The 19650-nt window shown below is 43.9% G+C and overlaps 1 protein-coding gene across 2 annotated transcripts in view; it reads right to left on the bottom strand.

Annotated features, from left to right (window-relative positions):
* Positions 1-19650, bottom strand: part of piezo1 (piezo-type mechanosensitive ion channel component 1) — a 278272-nt gene that overhangs the window by 111109 nt on the left and 147513 nt on the right. For both annotated transcript variants that reach the window (XM_055649000.1, XM_055649001.1), the window contains exons 6-7: positions 12495-12675; positions 11177-11390 (exon numbers count right to left, since the gene is read on the bottom strand). In XM_055649000.1, the coding sequence (XP_055504975.1) occupies positions 11177-11390; positions 12495-12675 (395 nt within the window). The remainder of the gene's footprint in view (positions 1-11176; positions 11391-12494; positions 12676-19650) is intronic.

The raw sequence follows: 19650 nt of genomic DNA, 5'->3' as shown, positions 1-19650 counted from the left end.
GAGACCTGTGTTTATGAAAGAGCTGCAGATGCTGGAAAAATCGAAGGGAGACAAGAAATGCTGGAGAAACTCAGCGCGTGAGGCAGCATCTAGGGAGCGAAGGAATAGGCGACGTTTTGGGTCAAGACTCTTCTTAAATTCCAACACAAAATCATGGAGGGAGGTCACAGAGGGAGAAATACTTCATTACAAACTATGTTAGGTCGACAAAAAATGCTGGAGAAACTCAGCTGGTGAAGGGTCTCGACCTGAAATGTCGCCAAATCCTTCTCTACGTAGATGCTGCCTCGCCCGCTGAGTTTCTCCATCATTTTTTGTCTGCCTTCGATTTTGCCAGCATCTGCAGTTCTTTCTTAAACATTACAAACTGATACTGGAGATGGCGGCATTATGGCCAGCAAGTTGCTGCAGCAAAGACCGGATTCCTGGAACCCCAGACCAAGCTCTGTGGAAGAGGAGACTTGAGGGCGCTGGTGGATTCCACCACTGCAGAGCTGGGACCAATTTCTTGCTGAATATTTCCAGCCTTGATGGTCCAATTCTATACTGTCATCGTAGAGTCTGTCCTCACCTTCTCCATCATGATCTGGTTTGGCTCAGTCACCAAGCACGACATCCGGAGGCTGCAGCGAATCGTTCGATCAGCAGAGAAGGTTGTTGGCTGCAACCTTCCTCCCCATCGACGAACTGTACACTGCAAGGGCCAGGAAGCGAGCGGGTAAGATCATCTCTGACCCCTCTCACCCTGGCCACAAACTCTTTGAATCACTTCCCTCTGGAAGGCGACTCCGGACAGTCAAAGCCGCCACAGCCAGACATAAAAACAGCTTTTTTTCCCACGAGCAGTCGCTCTAATCAATAACCAAAAGTCTGTAGCCTCCTTTTGCTCTGGTATTTTATTTCATTCACATGTTTAAACTATAATGTTTTATTCTTAATGTTTTAATGTTTTATATTTTATTCTTAATTGTTTACTGTATGTCATGTTGTTACTTGCGAATGGAGCACCAAGATAAATTCCTTGTATGTGTACATACTTGGCCAATAAACTTATCATTTATGCATTCATTCATTCAATCATTCATTCATTCATTTTCTGTGGGGTTTTTTTCAGGTTGTCAGCACATGCAGCATTTTGTTTTGATTCAATACTTTGGGGCAGGTCTCAGTGGCACAGTCCTGCCATCTACGGCCACCACACTCACCCACTTACCTGGTCCAGATGCTCTGGCCTACTGTGCAGGCCCAAAGCCACCTGGACTCAAGCAACGTTACCTGGGCAACAGCAGGTGCTGTGCATCCGAGAATGCGCTAAAGATGTTAAACCTCCAAGATGCCCCTGAATGTTTGGCCAGCCAATGTCAGCATGGCTGCAGTTGGGGTCAAAGTTTTAAGGGTTTGGGATTTTATTTTAATAACACTATGAAAAATTAACGAAAAATCATTAAACAAAACTAAAATTTTCAGCAAAGGGACTTCCCCACCCCTTTCCTTTCTTTCCCAAAGCCCTATAGTCTCCATTGAACTCTTTGGGGTCACAGATCATACACTAATTCCAATCCAGCACAAGATTACTGCTCAACATCATTACTGGGATGTTTGCGGATAGGACAGGTTTGGAGGGATATGGAGCAAACGCGGGCAGGTGGGACTAGTGTAGCTGGGACATGTTGGCGGTGTGGGCAAGTTGGGCTGACGAGCCTGTTTCCACACTATATCACTCTATGGAGTGTCTTCCCAATTCTATGTGTGGCATTTCAAAACATTTTCTGCCAATTGTTGCCAGTTTTCCACATTTGACTACACATTTGTGGAAATCCCAAGCTGACACCATTTAAAGTGCAAATACCAGCAGTCTATTTTAATGTAGAGATACAGCACAGATACATGCCCTTTGGCCCACCGAGTCCACACCGACCAGTGATCTCCGCACATTAACACAAGCTTACACACACTAGGGACATTTTACACCTGTACCAAGTATACAAACACAAGCTGATTAACCGACAGACTCAGAGCCTCCAGCTTTTACCAGCAAGAACCCAGCCTCACTCTTGCTCTGTGCATGAATAATGTTGAAAGTATGGCTGACAAAAATCAGCAGAGTGCAGTCAATGCAACAACAAAAAAAGAACTGGTGGAATAACCCAACTTGCATCTTATAAAAATACTAATGAGCATAAAGAAATTATATCTAGATGTAATCTCAAACATGATATATATAATAATTATAAACTTTCAGATTCACTAAGGAAGCAATGATTTTGGCTTGCTTATTGTCTTATATTTCACAATTTTTCTGTATGAAATTTCTCAGATAATTGGGCGAAGGAACTTGTGTACATGGAATCCAAATATTTCCACAGGAATGCCTGAATGATTATTGTCACTTTGAGTCACAAGATGGCACCATCAACAAGAACACATCGCAGCTTGAAAGTGAGACAATTACATGTTTCCCCCTCCAATCGACATAAAAGCTTATTCATGGCAAATGTAAAACCCATCAACACCTTCACCAGGCAGATATAATAGTGGTGTTTAATAGACAATAGAAAATAGGTGCAGGAGCAGGCCATTTGGCCCTTCGAGCCAGCACCGCCATTCAATGTGATCATGGCTGATCATCCCCAATCAGCACCCCGTTCCTGCCTTCTCCCCATATCCCCTGACTCCGCTATCTTTAAGAGCCCGATCTAGCTCTCTCTTGAAAGCATCCAGAGAACCTGCCTCTACCGCCCTCTGAGGCAGAGGATTCCACACACTCACAACTCTCTGTGAGAAAAAGTGTTTCCTCGTCTCCATTCTAAATGACTTACCCCTTATTCTTAAACTGTGGCCCCTGGTTCTGGATGGTTAAGAGGTTTGCAAAGAGGCACATGAAAGTTCAATGAATAGAGGGATATGGATCATGTACAGATGGGACCAGTTTAACTTGGCATCATGTCCGGCATAGACATTGTGGGCCGAAGAGCCTGTTACGGTGCTGCACTGTTCTATTTTCTATCTTCTGTGGAATTACCAGAGTGGAGCTATAACCTTTGCTGCTCCCACCTGCGAAAGCACTAATCCCTTCGTAATTTCTTTAACAACAGAGCATTCGTGGCACGGACACTTTGGGCCTGAACTTAAATTGTATCAATGTTTATTTAAGCACCATACAACCAAATGTTTACTTAACTCGGAGTGAAACACAATGCACATTGGATGAGAAAATTATTATGGTTTTTGCAAGTGCATCTTTTCTTCACTCAGAATCCCCATTCTCCTGCCCCCACCACCCCCACATCAGTCTGAAGAAGGGCCTCGACCCGAAACGTCACCTCCATAGATGCCGCCTCACCCGCTGAGTTTCTCCAGCATTTTTATCTACCTTCGATTTTTCCAGCATCTGCAGTTCCTTCTTAAACATTGTTTCCTGATCTAATCCTTTCCCATTTTTTTCTTCTTCCTTCTTGGATCTCCCTGGTTGAATTTCTGAATAACTTGCAAAAATCCAGAAATAGCTGTTATCACATTCCACTGCAGGTGGCATGAAAATGTTCAAATGCGTACCACTGATGCTATCTAATTTCAACACCAATGTAAATGCAATCATGTTTCGTTCATGCCTTGTCAATGCATGCCCTGGCGATTTACTAAAGTGTTTCCAATCCTTTGGATGAAGTTACAGTACATCGACAACAAAAGTCTGGAAGAAATTGAGCGTTATTCTTGAAAATATAATAACGGGACCACATCAGAAGGTGTGAGATAAAAGGAGTACATTAAGGCACTGCTTGAGAACGTGTGCTGCCAGTTAATGCAATCATACGAGGCAGAAGAGCAATAAGAATCAAAGTATGTAACACTTGGAAATTTGACTTAAGAACTAACAGTTGCTCATGAGTCAGCACTCATGTGATTCACAATTTGCAAACTCTCATTCTGTGTGTTTGGTGGGAAATAAAATCCTCTTTAAGCAGTTCAAAACATCACTTCCCAGCCAAAAGTAAAAGACAGGTGACCCAATGATCTGCTGGTACCAGCCTATAACCAAGCCCGAAAGCAGCCAAGTGTGACTCACTCCTTAATTATTTCTCTCCCTGAATGGAAATACTTTGCTTCAAGTGTGCCAAGTGCCCAGCTGAAACTAAAGATTTCCATCTGAGGAACTCTAGAGGCAAAGACTACTGTGTAGAAATGGTTTGGATCGCAGCGGTTATCAAAGCACAGCCTTCATTTCTGTTATACGTTGTCAACCGAGCTCTTCGCTGGTCGACAACCGGGTTGCTATGACTGTCCTCAACGTTGCTGTAGTAACGGGCTATTAATAATTTAAGGCTGACGCCGAGGGGGGGGGGGGGGAGATATTGGGGGAGGGAGGGGCAAGAGGGAAAAGCAGTCATGTGAGGTATCGTAAACTGACCCAGTAACTAAAGGTGAACTCAGTAAACTTTGGGAGGGAGGTTCCAACACGATGCTATCCTCAGTTCATGGGCCTACCTTTCTGCCAGCCACCTCAGGTGCTGACGTATCTGATACGGTGTAAGCCTTGAGCTGTTCACCAGTGTGAGAATTAAGGTCCAAACCTCGATGGCTCAGGCCCCTTCTTGTCATTAACTGACTAGACATCCACCACAACTTTCCCTTTTACTGTCCTTTTCACTTCCTCACTCAGTATTCCTTTTTCTAATCCTTTATCCTGATATAGTCTTTTCTCCTTTTCACTTATTTCCTTCATCTCCTTTCCATCTTTCTGCCGATGTCCAACAAATTCTCTTTTTCATAACATAAATGCATCAATCTTGTCTCTGCTTTCAATTCCTTTGGTCAATTGGTGAAAACCAGTCTCCCATGTGTATTTAAGTGAGTTTTGAGGGGTCATGGGCCTAGGATCATTGTAGTCCAAGATGGTGGACAATAAGCATGGCTTCCTGTACAAGGCTGCATCAAGCATCCAGCTGTGATAAATCACACCACAGTCAATCTCAAAACTAACTGACTTCATCCACTTCACCACTCAAATTCACCTGGACCATTTCCGACATCTCCCTACCGTTTCTAGGTCTCATCTCCATCGCAGGTAACAGATCACTGACCGACATCTACTACAAACCCACCGACTCCCATAGCTATCTTGGCCACACTTCTTCCCACCCTGCTTCCTGTAAAGGCTCTATCCCCCACTCCCAATTCCTCGGTCTATGCTGCATCTGCGCCCAGGATGAGGTGTTCCATACCTGGTCATCCGAGATGTCCTCATTCTTTAGGGAACGGGGGTTCCCCTCTTCGATTATAGATGAGGCTCTCACCAAGGTTTCCTCTATATCCCACAGCTCTGCTCTTATTCCCCATCCACCTTTTCGTAACAGGGTCCCCCTTGTCCTCACCTTCCATCCCATCAGCCGTCGCATACAACATATAATCTTCCGACATTTTCACCACCCCCAACAGTATCCCACTACTGGCCACATTTTCCCATCTCCTCCCCTTTCTGCTTTCCGCAGAGACCGCTCCCTCCGTAACTCCCTGGACAGTTCATCCCTTCTCACCAAAACCATCCCTCCCCAGGTACTTTCCCTTGCAACTGCAGGAGATGAAACACCTGTCCCTTTACCTCCCCCCTCGACTCCATCCAAGGAAGAAGGGTCTCGACTTGAAACGTGGCTTCATCCTTCTCTCCATAGATGCTGCCTCATCCGCTGAGTTTCTCCAGCATTTTTTGTCTACTTTCGATTATTCCAGCATCTGCATTTCTTTCTTAAACCATTGGGATCTCTTGTTTCAAGTTTCTGCTTTCAATAATTCTCAGACAACTCGGCTTCTATTATAGGCAATTATAACTATTATGCATTAATTCCTATTAGCAGAGTTTAAAAGCAGTAATGTCATACTAACTTGATAATCCTCAACAGATGATCACTATTAGTTCCCCTTATCTTATTTGTTGACACCTATATTGTAACTGCACTATAGATTTCCTGTAGTTTCACACCTGGCTTCCATTTGCAATGGGGAAAAGCCATGCGTGAATAAAAACAGAACATGCTGAAAATACTCAAGAGGTCCGTCAGCATCTGTGGAAAGAGAAACATTCAATGCTTCATGTTCAGCACCCATCATTAGAACTGAGAAAGAGAGACAACAAGTTAGTGTAATTAGCAGTGACGGAAGGGAATTTAGTTTAGTTTAGAGATGCAGCAGGGAAACAGGCCCTTCAGCCAACCAGCGATCCCCGCACGTGAACACTATCCTACACCCACTATGGACATTTTTACATTTACCAAGCCAATTAAGCTACAAACCTGTGCGTCTTTGGAGTGTGGGAGGAAACCGAAGATCTCGCAGGTCACGGGGAGAACGTACAAACTCCGTACAGACAGCACCCGTAGTCGGGATCGAACCCGGGTTCCCGGCGCAGCAAGCGCTGTAAGGCAACAACTCTACATCTGAACGCCCTACATGTCAGGATTGACATGTAGAATAGAGAGAATATCAATGATAGGCTATGTCCAAATGATTAAAGTTGGCACCTCGAGGTAGATGAATGTTCCATTTATGTACTGTTCTGCTAAAGCAGGGCTGTGGGACATGCCCAGTAGGCCAGGCTATACTGGCAGAGAGAGAGAAACTGAGACAATGCCTCAGATGGCTGACAGCAGGAATGGCCGGTTCTTGGAGTGGCACAATGGCGTAGGGATAGAGTTACTGCCTCACAGCGCCAGAGACCCGGGTTCGATCCTGACTACGGGTGCTGCCTGTACGGAGTTTGTACATTCTTGCCATGACCTGCGTGGGTTTTCTCCGAGATCTTTGGTTTCTTCGGTTTCCTCCCACACTCCAAAGACGTGCAGGTTTGTAAGTTAATTGGCTTAGTAGAAATGTAAAATTGTCCCTAGTGTGTGTAGGGTAGTGTTAGTGTGCAGCGATTGCTGGTCGATGGGCTGAAGGTCCTGTTTCCACACTGTATCTCCAAACTAAACTAAAAACTGATACAGACAGGAACAAGGAACAAGTTATCTACAGGTACACAAAAAAGCTGGAGAAACTCAGCGGGTGCAGCAGCATCTATGGAGCGAAGGAAATAGGCAACGTTTCGGCCCGAAACGTTGCCTATTTCCTTCGCTCCATAGATGCTGCTGCACCCGCTGAGTTTCTCCAGCTTTTTTGTGTACCTTTGATTCTCCAGCATCTGCAGTTCCTTCTTAAACACGTTATCTACATATGCCTAAAGGGCTCTTGGATGACCACTGGAATACGCTGGCCGGTAAACCTGTAATATTTTAGGAGTTTATTTCAATCAATCAATCATTCAGTTTTATTCATCACTTGCACACACAGTGCAAGTGAAATGAATTTGCCAGCAGCGGTACAATGAAAAAAGAACACACAAAAACATGATGAGAATTTAACACAAACATCCACCACAGCATTCACCACTGTGGTGGAAGGCACAACATTTGGCCGGTCCTTCTCCATTTTCCCCCGTGGTCGGGACCTCAACCCTCCGCAGCCGCCGCTGCGGGCGTCCAGATGAGTGGACAAGGTAAAGTCCAGGAAAGTCCTATTTAATTTAGTCCTTTTTAGCGATACCAAGTCAAGTCAAGTCAAGTCAAGTTTATTTGTCACATACACATACGAGATGTGCAGTGAAATAAAAGTGGCAATGCTCGCGGACTTTTGTGCAAAAGACAAACAACAAAACAACCAAACAAATTATAAACACAATCATAACACACATATTCTTTTACATAATAAATAATGGAAGGAAAAACGTTCTGTAGAGTTAGTCCCTGGCGAGATAGGCGTTTACAGTCCGAATTGCCTCTGGGAAGAAACTCCTTCTCAACCTCTCCATTCTCACCGCATGGCAACGGAGGCGTTTGCCAGACCGTAGCAGCTGGAACAGTCCGTTGCAGGGGTGAAGGGGTCTCTCATGATTTTGTTTGCTCTGGAATTGCACCTCCTGTTGTATAGTTCCTGCAGGGGGGTGAGCGAAGTTCCCATAGTGCGTTCGGACGAACGCACTACTCTCTGCAGAGCCTTCTTGTCCTGGGCAGAGCAATTCCCAAACCAGATGGTAATGTTCCCGGACAAGATGCTTTCCACCGCCGCTGCGTAGAAGCATTGGAGGATCCTCGGAGACACTCTGAATTTCTTCAATTGCCTGAGGTGGTAAAGGCGCTGCCTTGCCTTACTCACGAGTGCTGAGGCGTGTGATGCCCATGTCATATCCTCAGAGATGTGGACTCCCAGATATTTAAAACAGTTCACCCTATCCACAGGATCCCCATTTATCCTCAATGGAGTGTACGTCCTCGGATGATGTGCCCTCCTAAAGTCCATGATCAGCTCCTTCGTTTTTTGCTGTTCAAGAGGAGGCTGTTCTCCTGGCACCAGAGTGCTAGATCAGCCACCTCCTCCCGGTAGGCCCTCTCATCGTAGTCATCATACCAGAGAATGACACCAAGACAAGCGGGCGTGGGAAGAGATGAACAAGTGACAGAGTCTGCAACCAGCCTTATCAATTCAGCATGTCCAGCTGCAGAAAATGCTGACCATGTTTCTTTACTTTTAGGCTTCACATTGGAAAAATACCAATGATTTGTCAGGCTGAAAGCTTAATGGGCCGGCTTCAAAGCACCACTGAAGCAGACGGGAAATGGCAAATGACCATAACCACTCTTGAATATAATTTATTCCAGCTGTAAGTAGCAATGAAATGTCCTAATTAATAAGATGCTGAGCTACATACATTAAGAATTTGTCCTTGTAACAGCCAGCCAGTAAATAAAGAAAAATGAACAGAAGTTGAAATACTCAAATCAGTTCTCTTTTAACCTGTAACTAGAAAATCAATGGGTGATGTTTCGGGTCGAGACCCTTCTTCAAACAGAAAATGTCACCCATTCCTTCCCTCCAGAGATGCTGCCTGTCCCGCTGAGTTACTCCAGCATTTTGTGTCTATCTTGGGTTTAAACCAGCATCTGCAGTTCCTTCCGACATACTAAACAATAGTTTAGTTTAGTTTAGTTTAGAGATACAGCGTTGTAACAGGCCCTTCGGCCCACCGAGTCCGCACCGACCAGCGATCCCCGCACATTAATACTATCTTACACAAACTAGGGACAATTTACATTTACACCAAACCAATTAACCTTCCAATTAACCTTGTGTGTCTTTGGAGTGTGGGAGGAAACTGAAGAAAACCCACGTGGTCACGGGTAGAAAATACAAACTCAGTACAGACAGCACCTGCAGTCAGGATCGAACCAGGGCTGTTAGTGCTGTAAAGCAGCAACTCTACCGCTGCGCCACCATGCCGCCCCTTGTAATACTGTGAACTTAGTCTAAAGACAGTTGATGCTGATTAGTAATTCAGGTCATGGATGCTTCCTCTTCCTCTCGTCTAGCCGAGTCTAACCAGGATTTACGGATTTTGTTATTTCGGCAAATTCTGAAAATATTGTTCTAGATATTGGTTTATTTTTATCATGTGTACCGGTGTACAGTGCAAATGTTTATTTGTAGCTGCCTGGTCAAATCATACCTCACACGTCCATTCAAGTCATACACGTGCTTGTACAACGAGAGAAATACCAGAGTCCAGAATGTAGACTTATCATATTATACAGGCAGCATTATAACGTTGCAGTTACAGGGAAAGTCAGATAGGAAAAAAAGTGAAAGAGCTGCAATGAGGTAAGTTGGAAGATCAGACTATTCCCTTATCTTAGGAGAGGACCATTCAGTAGACTGATTACAGTGGGGTAGAAGTGTTCCAGAGTCTAGTGGTCCATGCTTTTAAACTTTTGTATGTTCTGCCCAACAGGAGAGGGGAGAAGAGGGAATGACCAGGGAGTGAATACTCCTTGGATATGCAGGCTGCTTTCCAGAGGAAACCTGGTGGTGATGCAATTAATGTATGTTTGTAATGTATGGCTGCAGAAACGGCATTTCGTTTGGACCTCAAGGGGTCCAAATGACAATTAAATTGACTCTTGACTCTTGACTCTTGATTAATGAAACCTCTGCTAATCACAGCAGCTCAGCCAAGCTAATTTGGTGGCCTTTTATTTCTTATGTCATGTTAAAAATGTGCTATTTTATTACTTTGAATATCTTGTCATTGCTAAAGAATGTGAATAATATGTGCAATCAATTACAACTCTGATAATCAAGAATCTGATACTTTAGAAATCTGGATTTGCCTGGCATGTGGCTCATTCATTCATCCCTAATGTGAGCTGGGGCTTGGGAGTGCAAGTGGGGTGTGCAACCACAGCCCGGGATCTGAGTCAGCGGAGTTCATCTGAGCTTTGGGAATATCAAAGGCTGGGAACATGATTAGGTTTACAGCAGCCGCCAGGGTCCTGAGTGCTTGTATATTTCCCACTTCCTTTAAACCCACAGAGTTCCCAGGAAAGTTCATTGTTCTGCTGTGCGACCTTACCAATGCACCTCGAAAACCGCTTTGCCTTCCTGTTCCCTACCATTGCCTGTTTGCTCTCCACTTCCTTATTTACATCCAGATGACTTAAATGAGAGACATGGGAGCAGCTTCCAAGTTTAACTGAGGACACTCAGGCCGATCTAGCTGTTGGACTATTGGCGCCAATACTGCTTCGTTTTTGTGGCCAAACATCCGGAAAAAGTCAAAGCACCTTTTGTTGGTCACCAACATCAGGAAAAGTCAAAGCATCTTTTGTTACCATACATTTTGTCACCATAAACACCCTGCCTTTGCTACCAACTCCATCACGATGCACTGCCGTTGTTTGAACTGTCTCAATATATGTTAAATGTCCAGTTTTGGAACACCATGCTCATCTTAGTAACCACCATCAAGCCGGAAGACACAGCCAAAATAATTATCTCTTCATCAGGAAGACGCCCGAAACACCCGAGGACCCCAGGCCACATCACTGAGGATGCGTCCTAGTGCATCTAGAAGATGTATATTTTTCCACCCTGTTGCAAATTACTTCTTCTATCATTTTTCCCAGCACAGGAAACCCAGGAGAGGGGAACTTTCCAAAGCTGTACCAAAGATATTAAATATGGACATCATTCAAAGTACAAGGTATATTTTGTACAATGCCCACCATGCCAATATAACTTAAAACAGTTTGGAATCATCTTGGTGGATATAATGACCACATACATTCATCTTTTAGTTAATGCATTTCCTTACCTCGACCAGAGTCCATCAGAGGGGAACATCTCCTGGATAAATGCAGACTGATAGATATACAGGCAGATGATATGGCCTGCAGTGTAAAACGCCACCATAACACATATTGTATTAAATCCAATACGGCTCATTGGAAAGTGACAGGCCCACCATGTGCAAATTCCAATGAAAAGCAAATAATAAACTCCAGAGAATGCAGATGGAACTGTAATTCCTGCAAAATTAAAACAACAGAAACAGCATCAATATTATTACAAAGTAAACATGCAGCAAGATATCTGTAATGGTCTTACAGTAACTTCAATATATTTCTCAAACTATATTTCTTCTGCTCACCTGGTAGTCACCGACCTTAACATCACTTTCATTCAGCTGATGGACATATTTGTAACATACTGTATTATCATTCACATGTAATAACTAAAGATATATTGCTGCAGATATTCATTATAATTCACCTTCAAAACTTAGTTCCATTGATGTCAATGGAAGCAAATTCTAGAGACAGAGTATGTTTAGTTTAGTTTAGTTTAGGTTAGAGATACAGCATGGAAACAGGCCCTACGGCCCACCGAGTCCGCACTGACCAGCGGTCCCTGCACAGTAACACTATCTTACACACATTAGGGACAATTTATACCAAGCCAATTAACCTACAAACCTGTACGTCTTTGGAGTGTGGAAGGAAACCGAAGATCTCGGAGAAAACCCACGCGGTCACAGGGAGAATGTACAAAATCCGTACGGACAGCACCCGTAGTCGGGATCAAACCCGGATCTCCGGCGCTGCAAACGCTGTTATGCAGCAACTCTACCGCTGCGCCACTGTGCCTCCCTGTCCTAACATATAATCGGGTTTAGTGCACCTGACCGAAGAAGGGTGTCCACCACTTCAAAACAAGAGCACATTCTCCGAAGTACAGAGGTACTTATAATAATAATAATAATAATGTTATTTATAGAGCACTTTAAAAACAAACATAGCTGCAACAAAGTGCTGTACATCACTAATCATTGACAAAAAAGTTAATACACACCAAAAATAACAATCAAAAGAAATAGTAGGAAAAGACATGTAAAATAAAGAAACATCAAAAACACCACAAACAGAAGCAAAGCCTCAGGCATGGTCAAAAGCCAGGGAGTACTTATCAGTTATCAATGCGGATAATAATTAGTTTGTTTAATAACCGTGACCAGAATCAGGTTCAGCAGCAACCAGACTGATACATCATACATGGACTTTGTTCCATTATCTGAAAGGTACCGAGTCATGCAGTGCAATAGGTGACTCAACAATCTTCACTGAAATATTTACCAGCTAATGCCAAAAGGAGAATGGCCACAATTTTCCCGGTCGCTTCAAGAAGCTTTTGTGCCGCAGTTCGCAGCCGTGCCAACGCGGCCAAACGGGCTTGTCTCCGTCTCTCCTGCTCAGCTGCATCTTCTTCATCCTCTGCTGCGTCTTCCAACTCAGAACCTTCCTCTTCCACATCCTCCTAAGTCAAACACAACAGGTATAATTAGATGGGCACAAAATGCTGGAATCTCTGGAGGGAAGGAACTGGCGACGTTTCGGGTCGAGACCCTTCTTCAGACATTGTGGAAGTGAAGTCCACAAGGATGTCGAACATTCCAAACAAATAAATGCAACGTTAACCTCCAGCTCAGTAAATGTCACAGCATTATGTGATAGCACAATTGAACTAACCAAAGGTGTTAGCTGATTTATTTTGCTATAACACTACCGATAAGCTAAACACATTAGTAAAACCTGTATATGTTACTGAATAGCTCATGTAGTTTTCCATGATGTATGGGATATGGGCCAATACTTACAGACAACTGCGTTAGGGAGGTCCTGCCTTTTCCGGACTTGCAGTCTAAAGCCAATCCCAATGCAAGATTCTTAGATCGGACGCAAGATGCCAGACAGAACGTCACAGGAGATCCTTCCTTCCTGTGGCTATCAGACTTTACAGCTCCTCCCCTTCTGTCATGGGATAGACTGAGACTGACCTACCTCCCCTCCCCCCCCCCCCCCCCCCCATATACCCTCCCCGATCTTTGTACATCACGCAAACCTTTCCACTCGTCATTTTAATTTCATGTTTCATGTATTTTGTGTTTTTATGACTGTTGGCAGATCAATTTCCCTCCTGGGATAAATAAAGTTCTATCGTATCGTATCGCAACAGCAGGGCCCAATGCAATGACATCAAATGCGTGCATTAGAACAAACCCACCCTCACAAAATAAATAAAAAAGCACCAGCCGTCTCTACCATGCTCTTGTGCTTAGCCAACTGTCAAGATCTTTGAATGCTCCCGATTATTCCTGACATTTGGAAACATTAAAGAAATATTGGTGCATGTTCAGTTGGCAGATTCCCCAGAATAGCTACTAATGCAATGGAGCCGTCCAACGTGAGAGCATGGCCATGGAATTCCCGGTGAAGTGCAGCCAACAAATTTGGGATTTGCATATTCACATCGGAATCTCAAGCGATGCATCATGTAAATGAAAAATGCTGACCACTGCACCTGCACCTGCAGGCATTGTGCAGCAAATACTAGCCCATGATGTGTAAGTAGGAACTGCAGATGCTGGTTTAAACCGTAGATAGACACAAAAAACTGGAGTAACTCAGCGGGACAGGCAACAACTATGGAGTGAAGGAATGGGAACGTTTCGGGTCAAGACCTTTCTAAAGTTTGAAGAAGGGTCTCGACCCAAAACGTCACCCATTCCTTCTCTCCAGAGATGCTGCCTGTCCCGCTGAGTTACTCCAGCTTTTCGTGTCCATCTTCTAGCCCATGTTGTGTTCTATAGCACATTAAAAGATACAGCACAACCAGTTATTTGGGTGTTATTTTAGAGGTATGACACTGAAAAGCCACAGAGACTATCTGTTAATTTGGCACCGGATGTGGTAAGCCTGAATTTATCAAAACATGTGTAGGAAGGAACTGCAGAATAGAGGCTGGTTTAGGACGAAGATACAAAATGCTGGTGTAACACAGAGGGACAGGCAGCATCTCCGGAGAGAAGGAATGGGTGGCATTTTGGGTCAAGACCCTTCCTCAGTCAGGGGAGAGGGAAACGAGATATGGAAGAGTAAGGTGTGAAAACGACAGATCAAAGTAGATGATCATGGAAATGTGGAATGGTTCATTGTCAGCTGAGGGGAAGGTGACAACGAAGCATAAATTCAGTAATATTAATCAGGAGGACAGCATGTTCGATAATGGGCCTTGTAAATTATAGGCAGCAAACAATGCAACATTTTTAAAGTGTGTATACTATATAATTCTCCCCTTCCCCTGGCCACAAACTCTTTGAGTCACTTCCCTCTGGAAGGCGATACCGGACCGTCAAAGCCGCCACAGCCAGACATAAAAACTATATGGCTGCAGTTGGGGTCAAAGTTCACATGTTTAAACTATAATGTTTTATTCTTAATGTTTTAATGTTTTATATTTTATTCTTAATGGTTTACTGTATGTCGTGTTGTTACTGTCGTATCTGCCTCCACCACCACTTCTGGCAGCATGTTCCAGGCACTAACCAAATACACTGTGAAGAACTTGCTCCTCATGTCTCCTTCAAAAATTCCCCCTCTGACTTTAAAGCTGTGCATTGTGGGTCATAAAACCATGCCCTCTAGTCTTTGACATTCCCACACTGGGACAAATGCTCGGACTGTCTACCCTATCTATGCCTCACATAATTTTATATATTTCTATCAACCTCCGATATTCCAGAGATATTGTTTTAATGTCAGCCGTAAGGTTAAGTTAAATCATGAGTTAAAAATTCTCTCTATATGTTTCCCTATGGCTCATAATACCATCTCCATCCAAATTCTTCCCTGTTCTAATGTGAAATTGGAAATCTATGTGGGTGGATTAAGCCAAACTGTTCCACATTCACTACTGGGCCTCAGTAGACCAGTTCATTGTTTGTCAATTTAACGTCTGATTAAAAATACATTTATTACCCAAGTAACTGCAACGCAGTGTAATCAGATATCGGTTATGACACCACTGCGGCAGTACAGATAGCTGAATTGTAGATCGTAAATGGTGGGTTGAACTGTAGAATGAACAATCTTGGATCGCTGTTAATGCAACAACAATAAGAAATGATCACAAACTTGCTTGGGCTGCTTTGTCGTTTTATTGGGCTTGAGTACAAAGCTGGAGTTACATTACAAATCAATGCCCACTCTCTTAAACAATCTTTTTATTTGATTACACAATTGATTTAAACTAATGAAAACTGGTAGCAGTCATAGACACAAAATGCTGCAGTTTGGTTCTTGTATGTTTGTGTGTGTGTGTTTGTGTTTGTGTGTGTGTGTGTGTGGATGTGTGTGTGTGTGTGTGTGTGTGTGTGTATGTGTGTGTGTGCTTGTGTGTGTGTGTGTGTGTGTGCGTGTGTGTGTTTGTGCGTGTGTGTGTCTGTGTGTGTGTGTGTGTGTGCGCGTGCGTGTGTGTGTGTTTGTGTGTGTGTCTGTATGTATGTGTGTGTGAGTGTGTGTGTGTGTGTGTGTGTGTGTGTGTGTGTGTGTGTGTGTGTGTGTGTGTGTGTGTGTGTGTGTGTGTGTGTGTGTGAGTGTGAGTATATGTGTATATATCCACACACTGAACTTGTTTTTCTCTCTCGTTTATTATATTGTTTCAGTGTACTATGTTTACATATTCTGTTGTGCTGCTTCAAGTACGAATGTTGTTGTTCTATCTGGGATATATGACAATAAAACCCTCTTGCCTAAGAGAGACAGGCAGCATCTCTGGAGAGAAGTAATGGGTGATGTTTTGGCCTGAGTTACTCCAGCTTTTTGTGTCTATCTTTGATTTAAACCAGCATCTGCAGTTCCTTCCTACACTGGTAACTGTCACTCTGCCTTCATTTTATTTATATGCCGGTTTATTTTGTTGGATATTGTCTCCTAAAACATCAATTTTAAATCAGCAGTGGGATAATCCTGCTTTTAACAAGAAGAGCTTGGATTTCTGTTCATAGAACTTGCATCCATTTTCTTGCCACTAATATGCACAATTGTCCTTCACTGACCTGATGGGAAGAAGCTGCTGAGTGGATGCTTGTGGCCCAGGTCCTTGCGCCTGGCAAGCAGTTGCCTGGATGGCCCAGAACAAAGCCCCACCTGCAGAGTTAGTTGCTGAGCAAAGCCACACACTGCCCCAGCGTGACTGTCTGCAACGCCTCTTCATGCCCCAACCATTCCGAAACTTTCAAAGACAAGGGAACAATGAAAAATAAGCCCAAAATAAACGTCAAAAGCATTGGGAAGCAAAGTGCTGGAGTAACTCAGCAGGTCAGGCAGCATCTCTGGAGAACATGGATCGGTGACCTTTCAGGTCGAGACCATTCTGCAGACCTGTCCAAGTTCTCCAGAAATGCTGCTCAACATGCTGACTTACTCCAGCACTTTGTATCCTTCTGCGTATTAACCTCTTTGTTTCTATATCCCATACATTGGGCTGGAACTTGCTGGTTACCTGCTGTCAGGTGTTGCTAGAACAGCCCCCGACCTGGGTGATAAAGGCTAATCTCACTGGCTGTCCACACCTTTGATCGTCAAGCAGTAATAAGGACATGCACCAAGCACTAAAGTGCTGACAACCCGCTCCTGAATTGCATCTGATGATGTTTCACGGCAGGTAACGTTGCAGGTAAAGTTTTGGCTTCTGACATAACAATCAGGATTCTCAGTTGTTATCCAGCTGGAGCAGCACGGTGATGCCACTGGTCGATCCTCTGCCCCACAGAGCGAGAGACCCGGGTATGATCCTGAACTCAGTTGCTGCCTGTATGGAGTTTGTAAGTTTCATCCAGGATCCTCCCACATTCCAGATATGGAAAAAGACACAGAGTGCTGGGGAAACACAGCAAGTCACACAGCACATGGAGAACATGGATAGGTGATGTTTCAGGTCGGGAGCCTTCCTAAGTCTGCTAGTAACATGCTGTATCTTTCAAGCAATCAAATATGGAGACGTTTTAAAATCTATTACAATCTCTACACTCAGGATTATCAAGAACACGCTCAGTAATCTGACTCAGCTCTGCCAGAAAATCACTAACATTTTCTCTGGGAATGCAGATTTGTCTCTTAAGTGGATCACAAACATTTTCTCTGGGAATGCAGATTTGTCTCTTAAGTGAATTTGGGGCACGATACTGCCAAGTGCGGCTTGGGTGGGGGAAGGGATGTCGGAGTTCCTTGAAGTTAGAGAAATCAATGTTTCATTCAGCTGGGTTGTAAACTGCCCAAGCGAAATATGAGGTGCTGTTCCTCCAATTTGCACTTGTCCTCACTGTGACAATGGAGGAGGCTCAGGACAGATCGGTCAGTGTGGGAATGTGAAGAGGAATGATGGTGTTGGCAACCGGTCTTGTCTGCTGGCTGGGGCCAGCAAGGTTTTCATTGACTTGTACGTTTTAATGGAGATAGAAACATAGACAGAAATGAGAGCGGAATAGATTTCTTCCCTTCTGGATATCGTTTGCAATGAAACTGTTCTACATGTTGAGTCTATGATTTGATCACACTATTAAAGGACACTTAAACATCATTTGTGGCTCTCTAGACATCCAGGAAAGCACCAACACGTCATAGGCATTTGCTGGAGTTTTGGACTGGAAGCTTTGGTTTATATTGCAACCCCTGAACTCGGGCTCAAGCTTCATTGGCAAACACAGCCGAACTGCAATCTCCCTGAAATCTTCCTGAATTCCTATCCTGAAAACACCACTATACCTTGTCCTCACTATCAATGCTCATTACAGGATTCTTTGCCACAGACGGCTGTGGAGGCCAAGTCAAGATATTTTTAAGGCAGAGAGATAGATTCTTGATTAGTACAGTTGTCAGAGGTTATAGGGAGAAGGCATGAGAATGCGGTTAGGAGGGAGAGATAGATCATCCGTGATTGAATGGCGGGGTAGACTCGACGGGCCGAATGGCCTACTTCTACTCCTATCCCTTACGACTAGCACCAGTACCGAACACATGTGGAAATATAAGGTCCCGATTCATCCCAAGCTGCTCCAACCCTGCAAGCTGTTCACATTGCTATCTCCTTATTGTTTCATTGAGTTGTCCTCCACAACTAGGTGGTGCTGTTTCAAACACAATTGCACACTCAGCGCCCATTCAACAGTATTTGTGTCACAAGATTCCCATGTGACAAACACTTGATTTTAATGGCATTTACATGGTAAATGTCAACCATTTCTGCAGCTAGGCTAATATCCATCCACACATTTAGGTCACTATCTTGTTTTGGGTAAAACGTGTTCACCTTTACCATGCGAAGGAAGGAATTGCAAATGCTGACAGCAACTCTGGAGAGAAAGAATAGATGATATTTCGAGTTGAAACTCTTCTTCAGACTGAGAGTCAGGGGAAAGGGGTACAGGTTGCAAAAAATGAAACTCACCAGGATCCGAACTTGGGTGGGCCTGTGTTTGAGCTCCACATGGTCACAAATCACAGTGAAGGAAAAGCTTGCAGTTTGAATGTTCTCCCGTCAAACAGCATCATTTCAGAAGGAAAGGGATAGCAAAAGCAGTTTGTCCTTTAGTTTACTTAGAATGGTGATTGTTTGAAGATGAAAATCTCACTAGAGAATGTTGGATGCTGCATTGTTGTTAATGCCACATGGGGAATGTTATGTTGGATAAGAGCTTCTAGTGTTGAAGGAAGGTCAATGGTGTTCCTTTGTTTAAGATGGGAAAGGGCCGGTGGAAGGTCACGTGTCAGTTTAAACTGGACTGGCAGGTGGATGGTGTCCAACGCAGGCCTGAGGCAGGTGACAGGCTGGAAGTTTTAGTTCTGGAGATACGGTGTTGAAACAGGTCCTTTGGCCCACCGAGTCCACGCTGACCAGCGATCACCTGGACATTAGTTCTATCTTACACCCTAGGGATAATTTACAGAAGCCAATTAACCTACAAACCTGCGTGTTTGGTTTAGAGCCACAGGCTCTTCAACCCACTGATTCCACGCCGGCCAGCGATCCCCAGACACTGTTCGACCTGCTGCCCTCTGGAAGGCGCTATAGGTGCATCAAATCCAGGACAAACAGACTCAGGAATAGTTGCTTTCCGAGAATTATATCTACTATAAATTCAAATTCACACATGCACTGACTACACCGCCCAACACGGACTTCCATCTGTATATATGTATATATGTATGTAGTGCCGCAGAATGTGTGCACCTATTCCACCCCCCATCTCCCTTCTGTTTTTTGTTTTTTCTGTTTCTTGTTTTTTGTGCTAAATTGTATGTATGCACTGAGTACGAGCAGCTTTCAGTTTCACTGTACATGTATAGTGACAATAAATGGCATATCTAATATCTAGCACCCGCCTGCACACTAGGAACAATTTACAATCTTTACAAAAGGCAATTAACCATTGTCACCTTCTCAAAAAACTCG

Source organism: Leucoraja erinacea, chromosome 17 (assembly GCF_028641065.1).
Source record: "Leucoraja erinacea ecotype New England chromosome 17, Leri_hhj_1, whole genome shotgun sequence".
Lineage (NCBI taxonomy): Eukaryota > Metazoa > Chordata > Chondrichthyes > Rajiformes > Rajidae > Leucoraja > Leucoraja erinaceus.
This window is presented reverse-complemented; position numbering and strand designations above follow the sequence as displayed.